Source organism: Cicer arietinum, chromosome 3, assembly GCF_000331145.2.
Source record: "Cicer arietinum cultivar CDC Frontier isolate Library 1 chromosome 3, Cicar.CDCFrontier_v2.0, whole genome shotgun sequence".
NCBI classification, from domain to species: Eukaryota; Viridiplantae; Streptophyta; class Magnoliopsida; order Fabales; family Fabaceae; genus Cicer; species Cicer arietinum.
In genome coordinates, this window is record NC_021162.2 from 39,601,009 (window position 1) to 39,613,007 (window position 11,999).

The 11,999-nt window shown below is 27.9% G+C and overlaps 1 protein-coding gene across 1 annotated transcript; it reads left to right on the plus strand.

Annotated features, from left to right (window-relative positions):
• Window positions 1-7,422: 7,422 nt before the first annotated feature.
• LOC101494004 (cystinosin homolog) lies at window positions 7,423-11,630 on the plus strand. Its single transcript, XM_004488884.4, has 8 exons — window positions 7,423-7,636; window positions 7,743-7,875; window positions 8,810-8,899; window positions 8,998-9,122; window positions 9,409-9,451; window positions 10,526-10,643; window positions 10,741-10,790; window positions 11,299-11,630. The coding sequence occupies exons 1-8, from the start codon at window positions 7,518-7,520 to the stop codon at window positions 11,452-11,454; spliced, it is 834 nt and encodes a 277-aa protein (XP_004488941.1). The 5' UTR covers window positions 7,423-7,517; the 3' UTR covers window positions 11,455-11,630.
• The last annotated feature ends 369 nt before the right edge of the window (window positions 11,631-11,999 follow it).

Consider the following 11,999-nt stretch of genomic DNA (forward strand, 5'->3'; position numbering starts at 1 on the left):
TTAACGGTTATCTATATATGTTATTATATCAAAAATACATTTGTTGTCTCTCTTTTTCAAAAAAAATATATCATAGATTTCTCTCTTATTCTTTACCTATGAGATGAATGATCTATGACTATTTTTTGGATGATCCGACTTTATTAGTGGACTTATTTATTTTATTTTAAAAAATTTTGAATTTGTATTGTATAAATATATTCTACGAGTTTGAACCAATGAAAATATCATTTCTTTTAGTAAAACCTACTTATTAAAAAAAAAAAAAAAAAGGCTAAATACCACTTGGAATCCTTTAACTTAATTACAGTTAACGTTTTAGTCCTTTATCTTTTTTTTCCGATTTGGTCATTTATTTTAATTTTAAGTGACAATTTGATCTTTTATGTTTTAAAACGTCAACAATGTTATCTTTTTTTTTTTACAAAAATTCAAAAATTTATCAAAATTTTCAAACAAAACCTATTAAATTAATTATATTTTGTAATATAAAACAAATTTAATCAAATTTGTAATTCAAATCTTCAAAAAAACTCATATTTGTCATTCTTTATTTGATGTTGTTGGAGATGAAAATATGAGTCTATTTAAAGATTTAATTTATGAATTTGATGAAATTACATTATATTGATGATGATAATTAGTTTTATGAGTTTTGTTTGAAACTTTTTTATGAGTTTTTTGAATTTTTGCAAAAAATAAGGATAATATTGTTGACATTTTAAAACATAAAATATCAAATTGTGGCTTAAAATTAAAATAAAGGACCAAATCGGAAAAAAAAAAAAAAAAGATAATTAAATGACTAAAACGTTAACTGAAATTACACTAAAGGTATAAATTACTTTAAGATATATTTAAATATTTGTGATAAACAAAAAAAAATCATCTTAACCAAGTCATTACCCGTGTTTGGCACGGACTCTGTACTAGTTATCGTGAGAAACTAGAAACAATTTCATCAAAGAATTGTGGTCTGTTTGCAGATTCTCATTCTGATATAAACTTAGTAATTTTTTGCATCACTTCTTCTTGGATTTTTTTCCTCTTAAACTTTTAAGTGTTCAAACCTTTTAGAGGTAGATTTCGGTGCAAATTAAAGTGAATATAATTGTCACAAGAAATATGGTTTGAATTGTAACCTCTTTTTTATCTTCACTTTTAAAAAATAATTCCAAGATAGACATGGAAATATATGATTAGTATAATAAATCTACTCGTGTTAGAGGAAGTTCAATAACATGATTTAATCTCACGGTGAAATAATGAAATATTAAAAACATAAGAATAAAAAAATCACACACAAAATATACATGTTCACCTAAAGTGAGTTAATCCAGTCCTCACAACCTGTGATCTTTTCACTAATATGTTGAACAACATCTCAACTTAATCTTATTCTTTTAGTCACACTTGATTATACACTTGTATTTTCTTAGCCTTAATAGACTTACGCAAATCACTCAAGTTTTCTCTCAATTAGACTAACTTGATGATGCATGCAACAAAACACTCAATTTTTGTCTAAACTAGACAAACTTGACGATTCTTATAACAAGATGATAATGATGATTTGTTTGGATCTGATCACAATACTAATTATATAGGTTGAATTAAGAACAAACTCAAATGTTTGATCCTAAAATCTATGACAAAGAACAGTAGTGTGTTTCTTGCTAATTGAAGATAACTTTGATAGCTTAGCACTTAAGAAAGTGGGATATGGTTTATTATAGTCTATTGAAGATTGTAGCTTAAAGCAATTTCTATTTATAGACTTGGGAAAACTCCTTGTTTCTATAAAGGACATATGTCCCAAGATGTTTGAGTAAGTTGCTTGAATATCCATTACAATCTGGTTAAACGTATTCTTCATTCTAGATAATCGTCATTATATATAAAAATGTTTACGACCATCCTATTCTTGTATTGAGACATCCTCATCAATATGAAGATATCCTTTTTATGTATGAACATGATAGATAAGTTTGGCCATTCTTTTGACAACTTGTGATAGCTTGTAATGAGATGTAAAGTAGGATGTATGAACTTGCAATGAGCTATTCATTCTACATGCAGTATAGAACTATCTCTTCTCATTTTCCTCATGTTTGAATGTTCTCAACTTGAAAATGCTTCATGAACATGCATAAGTATAATAGAGAGACATGACCAAATTGTCATAATGTTAGGATTTGTCTTTGCACACATGAACAATATCAGTTTGTCTTTTCACAAGATTCCTTTATTCTTTGTGTTATATGAGAAAGTTCTTCCTAAACTATGTCCCGCATTCTTTCTGTTTGAACAATAAAGGCAATATTCATTTTTCCATTTATGTGTAACCGTCATCAACGAATATCCTATGATCTTTAATTAGTGAGACTGATGATGTACACTTTTAGTTTTGAGGATGACGAATGAGCTTGTATATGAGCATGTTTCAAAAACTTGTTTAAGCTTTATTAAAAATATGTCTTATGATTAATACACTCAAGAGCACATATTTGTATCACTTAATAAAATCATAATTAAATAGATCTTTGTCTAATTAAAGTTTTTATTATTATTTAAATATCTAATTAAGAGATTTTGCCTCAACACATGTAATTAATTAAACATTTAATTGATTATCCAATTAGAAGTCTAATTAGTCTTCTTACTTAATTGGTAAATAGCTAATATAATTGAACAAAATATTTTTTTTCTTGCCTAATAATATTTGGAGTATAATAATTAATTTAAATATTTCAACACTTGCATGAATTAATGATGAAAAATATAGATGAAAGTGTTCTTGATAAGAATGATGGAGCAATCCAATATTTAAAGAACATGAGGCCGTTAGTGAAAGTACGATGCATTCTAACTTAAATAACTTATTTGTCTGTCAAAAAATGATTATGTGGGTCGTATGAATCGATTTTGAGTCTTGTGAATGGATTCATAAGTTTCTTTAAAGTCTTGTATTTCATCTTGTAGTAGTGTGAATCGATTCACAAAAACTCTTGAAAGTTGTGTGAGTTGAATCACATGTCTAGTGAGTCAATTCATTTGTCACAAACATTTTAGAATGATTTTAGGACCTTTCTAAATTAATTTACAAGCGCATATGAGTTGATTTATGAACTTAAAAGTCACTTAGAAAAAGTTTTTACTATAATGATGTTCTAACATGTTTCTATCATGCAACTAATGTTATGCATGATAAAATGAGATTTTCAAAATATTTTTTGATTCATGACATTTGTGGATATTGAGAATCGGAGAATCAACACAGACTCACAAAATGATCTAAATAAACTTAGTTTTGACATACATTCAAAATAATAAATCTATGCTAGATAAACTTTCATTTACACATATGTAAATGGAAAAGCTATCACTTCAAATGTTGATAGATTATGACAAGAATTGCATAATAAAATGTCAATGGGAATGTTGACATGATCTTCAAAGGGAATTTTGACACACTATAATTAAAAACAGATTCAAGTTTTCCAGATTTGGATCCAAGGTCCACACACAGATTGAATTCAGTTTTGCGATGATCCTTGTAATTGAAAGAGAAGATAAGTGAAAAAAAGAAATGGCGTCTTGAATTTCATTTTCATTGGAAGTAACCTACGAAACTCTTGGTTGGTTCACTTTTATTGCTTGGTCTATCAGTTTCTACCCTCAAGTCATCTTAAATTTTAGAAGGAAGAGGTTCCTTTCTTTCCTTCCACTATTCTCCCTTCTTTATCCATCATCCATCAAATCCATCCAACTAATAATCCATCAAATCCTTCCACCACATAATTATATTAAAAATTTTAACAGATTGAGTTCAATATATGCATTTAAAATTTTAGCTGGATCCAATTCATTCAACCTTCTTTTAAAATCTCATAGATCACATAAATTTTTATTTGGGTTTGACTACTCCAAATTGACTAACACCAACTATTGATGATCAAATGAATGGTTGATATCATGTACACATGCATGATCAATCATCCATTCACTAACTTTATAAACTTATTATTTTAGAGGAGTCGCATTCTTTTAATTTAGATTTAATTGCAGTTTTGATCGTCTATTTTAGTTGAATCGCAAAAGTAGTCCCTTATTTTATTTCTCTCCAGTTTTGGTCCCCAAACAGAATTTTTGTCCAAAATTTGATGAAGTTTCATTTATTCAAGTCACACCATACAATTTATAATCATAGTTTTCAGGAACAATTGTTGCACCACAAGATTTTGAGGCATTGTGTGACTTAAATAAAAGCAAAATAAATGAAACTTCATCAAGTTTTGGATCAAAATTTTGTTTGGAGGACAAAAACTCGAGAGAAATAAAATGGAGGGACTACTTTTGCGATTCAGCTAAAATAGGGGGACCAAAACTGCAATTAAACATTTAATTTAATGTAATCAAATGGATTATATTTATCTATTTATTTTAAAATATATACTTTTTAAAAAAATTTATTATATATTTTAATTAAAATTGTTTACCCAAAAATAATGTTTATTTATTTTTTTAAAATATTTTTTTCATTAGATTAAAATAGTTAATTCTATAATTTATTTTATTTTTATTATTTTTTAAAAAACTAATTCTATTTTGTGATTTTAAAAAAACTATTTAAAAAAAATATGTTTTTGAAGAACTAATTTTTAAAATAAATGAGTTTTTATTATTGTAAAAATAATAATTATATTATAATTTATTAATTATTAAATAATTCAATTAATAATAGAAGGTGGTGTTCGGCCGCTAGTCGTCAACCGCCGCAACTGAGTTTCTATACAACTAATGTAGCACCATCCCCTGCCAAAGAGCTACCGCCGTAAGTTGTCGAAGCTCTGTCATTGGCCAGCCCAACCACCAGTTTTTTTATTAAACTAATAATAAATAATTTACTTAGTTTTAGAATATTAAAAAACGGTTTTTTAAATAATTTAAAAATATTACTTTCTTTTTATAATAATTTTTTTAAATTATAAAATTACTTTAATAAATTAATTACTATAAAAATAATATCAAAAATTGTTTTTAAATAAAATTATTTTTTGAAATAAGAAAACTATTATTATTTGAGGTGTTATAATTAATTAAACCATTAAAAAATATTAATAGATTGATTTGATGAATATTCATCCATTAAAATGAGATAATAGATGGATTAAATGATTTTTATTTTTAATGGATGCATTGGATTATATTTCTTAGAAGAACTTTTAATAGATTGTAGATAAATTAATGGATTGTTTTAATAATTCCATTTTAAATTCAAATCCATCCAATTCCTCAATTTTTCCACGAGTGATAAAGCTGTAAAAACAGACTACTTGGTCCATTTAGGGTCGACCATAATGCACTACAGGTTGAACTAAAATATCATTTTTTAAATAATTCTAAAAAATATTACCTGAATTTGACCCTTAATAGTTCCAATATGTCATTTAAATTTTTTATTTATATTTTGTAATATTAAATGTTGTAATTATTAGAAGAAGAAGAAGAAAAATTATTTAAATTTTTATAAAATCTAACATTTTTTAAATACTTTTAACGTTCTTATAAATATTAAATAAAAGTTCTTAATAGTTAACATACTTTTGGTAGTTGTGTTTAAATATTTTATATAATTTTTTGCAAAATAAAGTTTATATACTATTTTTTTCATGTCACGCGAGTAACCCTAAGTCCAATCGGTCCAGTTTGCAACTAACCCTAAGTCCAATCGGTCCAGCCTGCAACTGGTATAGGATTTTAGAGCCACACTAAAAAGCTCTATTAAAATTTAGACTTAAAATTTTAGAGCTCAAACCCTATATTTTATTGGGCTTTTCGAGCCACCCCTTTTGACGGTTCTAATTGGTGAGTAGGGATGAAAATAAGTTAGGCTTTGCAAGACCTAAGTCTGGCATCTTGCTTGTTGTAGACTAACTTTTTTGGTTTTGACCATGTTAGAAGTTTAATATGACTTGTTTGTCTATTTAAAAATCTATTTGATTTTAATATATTTGAATAAGTAATCAAACATATTTTTACATAAACTAACAATTTAATATGTCAATGAAAGTAAATTCTATTTTGATATTTAACATGACATATTCAAGACTATAACTTTATATGACATCCTATTTCAATTCTACTTTATAATCAAGGCTGGACATCAAACAATATGGATGAATTCATACCCAATTTTTCAAAACCATAAAAAATCGAATATGCAATTTACAGATCCAATTTTTGCATTGATATAGGTGGATTTCAGTTAGTGTTGATTTTAGTTCATGCCGGTGGGTTGGTTTGGTTGATGATCTTTTTTTTCTTATTAAATTGTTTATTTTCTTTAAATTTATGTTAAAATTTTATTTTCAATTCATTTTTTAAAAAAAACTACTGGGGTTTCAGTATTTTTGTCAATGCTTTAGTAAGTTTTTATCAAACAACTCATTTATCATAATTGTGGTGTGATGATTAAGTAAAACCGAAAGAATCACTTTAAAAGATTTGAGTTATTATACTTATAATTTTAAGTGAAGCGGTTAGATTTAGGTATCCGTTGGTCTATTTTTTTTTTTCTTGATACGCATGGACCACTCAAACTCATACATTTGCGAACCCGTTGCAACTCTCTTTAACCCGCATTTCAAATTGGAACATTCGGGTGGCTCGAATTCAGTGGGATCAACTGAGTTTGTTTAGTTCTATTTTATCATTATATATTTAAATATGTTAAAAATTAAATAAGACTAATATGCTTTAATTAAAAGTTTAATATTTAAAAAAATAAAAATTTTAATATAATAATTTTAATAATATTAAAAAATATAATTTTTTAAATAGTTCAACATAATAAATTTAAAATATTTTTTATGTAATATATAACCTAACATTTTTAATTAAATAGTTTTTTTTACACAGTTTTAACTTTGTCAATTGAACAAAAATCTAGCCTAATCTGATCCGAACCTAATATAAGTTCGACTGTACACTTCTATTCGGTCTTATTCTACAAGCTAACAACTTTGCTGACGGGTTGAATCTGCTCGCAATAGCGTCCAAATTCTTCCTTGGTTTTCAATCTCATTGTTCCAAACCTTCGTTTCTAAAATATATATACTTTTTATCATTAAAATATCTAAATAAAATAAAATACAATAAAAATATACAGCAAATATTATATGTAATAATTTTATTGAGTATAAAAAAACCTAAAAACCTCATTTTATGGATGTATTGTTGAATTTCTCAGAATATAATATAAGTAAAAGTGTAAAAACAAAATAAAAAATATAAAAACAAATATTCTGTATTTAGTAAACTTTTAAATATTTTTTTTATAATAAAAATTTGATTGGTAAAAATAAATAAATAAAATTTAAAATTTGGTTACGTAAGGAGTATTTTATTACATGGAATCAAATAAAGAAAGAATCCGTGGTCCACCCAGACACAAATTGAAGTCAGTTTTGGGATGATCGTTGTAAATTGAAAGAGAAGAGAAGTGAAAGAAAGAAATGGCGTCTTGGAATTCAGTTTCATTGGAAGTAACCTACGAAATTCTGGGTTGGTTCGCTTTTATTGCTTGGTCTATCAGTTTCTACCCTCAAGTCATCTTAAATTTTCGAAGGAAGAGGTTCCTTTCCTTTCCTTCTCACTACTTTCTCCTTTTCTTCTTTCTTTTTTCATTCCTTATTATTTCCACTGTTTGTTTAATCCTCAATTTTTTTTTTGAAGTTCAGCGTGGTTGGACTCAACTTTGATTTCGTGCTATTAAATTTGACGAAGCACAGTTCATATCTTATATACAATGCTTCTCTCTACTTCAGTTCTTCTATTCAGAAACAATACTTCCAGAAATACGGTTATGACCAGGTTTGGTTCTTCATCTAACTAAATTCAATCAATTCTCAATAAAACTACCAACCAATAGCGAAAATTTTGACACTAATGTTTCTATCTGCCTTTTCTAGTATGCTTGATTATGTACTACCTCTGCAATAAAACATAAAAAAAAAAAAAAAATAGTAGTTTAAAAGTTGATGTATCTAGTTAAACATTTAGTTCAGATACATGAAATTTTCAAAAATTTAGTCCAGATACATAAATTTTTTAGTACATTTTATTATACAAAAAATAGGTAGTTACTTTTTGGAGTTCCTGTAATTAATATAATGGTATAGATGGTAAACTCTTAATCCCACGCTATGCCATCATGCTAAATGAGGAAATCCAATTTCTTTGCATATATGCATCCAATTGGTGCATAGTAAGAGAGTGTGTGGTGTATAAATTAAAGGATTAAAAGTTCTAAAACAATGTCTGCAACCGAATCATGATTGTACAGTATGCTCTTTTGGTTTAACAGTGGAATTGGCAAAATCATGGTGAGCATTGCAAAAGCTACACTCGGTAGCTTTTGCAAAATCAATGTGGTTTACTGCAATTTTGCCATTCCAACCATGAAAATAAACATTTAGCTTTTGCAAAATTATGGTGGCTCACCGTGATTTTGCCAATCCACTGCAGAATCAAACATGTGCTTATAGAAAGATTGTGAAAGGACCACTAACATGATTTATATCCTTGCATGGTATTATTGTAATCTTGTCTGTTGATATTTTTAATAATTGACAGTGTAGGCATTTTCTGTTGTCATGTACATGCTTATGATTATGACTGGGACAATAATCCCAGAATCTTATCGATTTAGGCCTATTTTCTAAATGTTGCAGGAATGATAGTGTTTTTTAATGTTGTGGATTTAATCAACAATCTTATAGTTATAGTTTTATGAATCTAATATCAGATGATACCTGTGGCTGCAAATGATGTTGCTTTCTCAACCCATGCTGTTTTGCTCACAGCTATTACACTATTCCAGATTGCAATATATGAAGTAAGAATGATTTTTCTTCTCATTAAGTTTTTTGTTTGTGTTTCTATGACTGCATTCTTCAAATTTGCTGAACTTGATAAAAAATTATTCCATTGTAGCGTGGAAGTCAGAAAGTGTCCAAAGTTTCTATTGGAATTGTTTCTGTTGTTTGGCTGACTGCTGCAGTTTGTTTCTTTGTTGCTTTGCCTAACCATTCCTGGCTTTGGCTCATCAACATCTTCAAGTATGCTGTCTTTGCTTTTGTCGTCAATTATATCTCAGAGCCTTCTTCTGCCCTGTCCGGTGGAAGATTGCATTTTATTTTATTTTATTTTGTATTGACTTATTGTCTTGTTGCGGTCCAAAGCTTACATCTTCTGCTTTTTTAACTACCTTAGAGGCAAAGACCTACCCTACAGTCTATATTCTTGATGATCAGAAAATACCTGACTGCCTATATCTTATTGCCTTAGTGGGTGAATGTGATTTAGTTTGGTTCTAACTTCTTGTTTAAATTGATCATGTTGCAGCTCAATTCAAGTGTTTATGACTACTATAAAGTATATTCCCCAGGTTAGGATTTCTTTATAATATAGTTTTGTTTTGTTTTATGGTGTAGATAATTGATGAATAGCATTTTTTGAATTAAAGATTTTATTGACAGAAGCTAATTTATTGGTTGCACTTCTAAAATGAAGACCCAACTATTTCAATGTTCTTTGTAGTCATTACCTCTTCAACTTGCTTCTTTATTCTTGGTAGAGAAAAAAATTTACTAAATTAATATTGAAATGTAAATTGAATGGAAAAAGTCAAGGTGGAACTTGATTCTCTCTCAAGTCATGGCATCATCTAATAGTTTGAGGTTTTCCTAAAGAAGCATTGTTTGAAGAACCTTCATTTCAACATTGTGCTAATGGCATCAAACTTGATTTTGGAGGCATTAACTGCTTCGTGAAAGAGTCTGACTCTGAAAATCGAACTATATTACTAGCCTAGTTATTTACAATTATGTCGATAACTGATATAGTACTCAGGACCGTCTTAAACATTTTAGAAACCATATTCTAATCTTAAAAATTGGTTCCCTGATGAAAAAGGGGATAAAAATAAATTTTAGTCCCTATAATTTTTTTTTCAACTTGTTGGTCCCTAATTTTTTTTATTTACTTTTAGCCCCTATTTTTGAAAAGTTCTTTTTTTAATAAAATAATATTTTTAGTCACTAAAAAAAGTCCCTATAAAATCAAAATAGAGATTAGAAGTGAATAAATTTTTTTTCGTGATTTATACAAAAAAAATTTTTTGTGATTAAACTTAAAAAGTCATAATTTTGTAGCGATTAAAAATATATTTAACCAAAAAAAGTTCACCCTCATTTTATTATATTATTAAAAAAAAAAAATTGGGGCCTTTGTGCTATTGGGCTCCCAGTAACCAGCTCTAATAGTACTAAACCTGTAATAATAAACTCTTTGAACTTAAGTAGATCATTTTAAATATTATGTTCTTTATATCAATTTGGTGAATTGGTCTTAATTGTTGTTTTCCCTGAGTTAATTTTTAATAATAAATTAAAGAGACTAAGTTTATTTCTAATTTCCAAGAGACTTGGTTTACTTCTAACCACTTGTGTTGTCAAAGTAGGTAATCATGAACTTCCTTAGAAAATGTACTGATGGCTTCAGCATTGGAAACATTTTACTTGATTTTTCTGGAGGAATAGCAAACTATGGACAAATGGTTGTGCAATCAATTGATCAAGGTTTGTCATCGACCCATCTCTACTATAGATAGGACTCTTGCCATAGTTATTCTATATTTTCACAATTTCACTGACATTGTAAATCTCATCGTTCCAGATTCATGGGTCAACTTTTATGGGAATATAGGAAAAGTGTTGCTCTCTCTGGTATGGAAAACTCTCAAAGAGTATTTTGCTTCATTCTTAAATTACTCTTATTTCTCCCTTTTTCCAATTTATTTTTAATGAAGTTGTGGTTCTAGTTCTGATTCTGGTTTTATTCTAATCTTAGAAATATGCTACTCTATTTTGGCCAAAAATATTAGTTTGTTTTATTTTTTTTTTCACTTTGAAATAAGAAAAAATGTCATCTTGTTTTTTGTTTTGTTTACCCTATTTTTAATACAAATCTTTGAAAACATAAAATAAAGTGAAAACAAACTTATACTTTTATAAGTGAACAAGAAAAAGAAAATGGAGCAAGAAAACAAAAACCGAACAGGCCAGATGCTTTTTGATGTAACAGCTACTACATACTACTGAATCAGAATAGTATCCAATTTTGGATAGATGTTGGATAGTTCTTGTGAATTTGTAGATAATGGTTATCATAATGCAGCTATGGCTGCTTGAGGCTTCTTTGTGACACTTCTTTTAATGGAATTCATATTTGCAGGTATCTGTATTTTTTGACATTATTTTCATTATTCAACATTATGTCCTGTATTCTGCTAAAAAATCCTCCAAATTGGTGACAACCGCTGAGGATGAAGATCAAATCCGAGAGCACCTTGTCAGGCCTTCTGATGAGTCTCCAACAGAAAATGTGTGAGGCATGATTTGATTCATATGTAAATTAGACCGAGCATGAAGATCAAATCAGAGAGCACATTGATAGGAATGTGTAAGACATGATTGAAATTATAATGTATAATCAAACTTCACCAAACTTTATGTATAAATTGTGTACTAAGTTATAGAATTATAGTCTCCATCTTTATATCTTGATATCTTTCCAATTTATATCTTAAATTTCTAGATCCAGCTCCTCTGCACTGTAGGAGCTATCCAGCATCAATGCATTTGGGACATCGGTGGCTATTCGATCAAAGATCAAACAATCTTAATTCAAACTCAGTATTTTGATTTATAAAATAAAAATAAATGTATGTACTTTCTAAACCCTTTGATCAAGATTGGCGTTCCCAAATGCTTGAATGCGGGATTCCCTTCACTGCGGGGTATTAGAGATGTAAAATTAGTTACAAGTTAGTTACTTTAGTTAAGCTATACAAATTAATTATCTTCAAGGTTGTCAAACTCTAGATTCTACCTAAGATCTTTGGGATATAGAAAACGCATAGAACCTACCTAAAG

Excerpts from the sequence above, each read along its gene's own strand:
- LOC101494004 (XM_004488884.4), top strand. The coding sequence starts at position 7,518 with ATGGCGTCTTGGAATTCAGTTTCATTGGAAGTAACCTACGAAATTCTG. Across the intron at positions 7,876-8,809 it reads AGAAATACGGTTATGACCAG|ATGATACCTGTGGCTGCAAA; the intron begins GTTTGGTTCTTC and ends ATCTAATATCAG. Across the intron at positions 10,644-10,740 it reads TGTGCAATCAATTGATCAAG|ATTCATGGGTCAACTTTTAT; the intron begins GTTTGTCATCGA and ends TCATCGTTCCAG.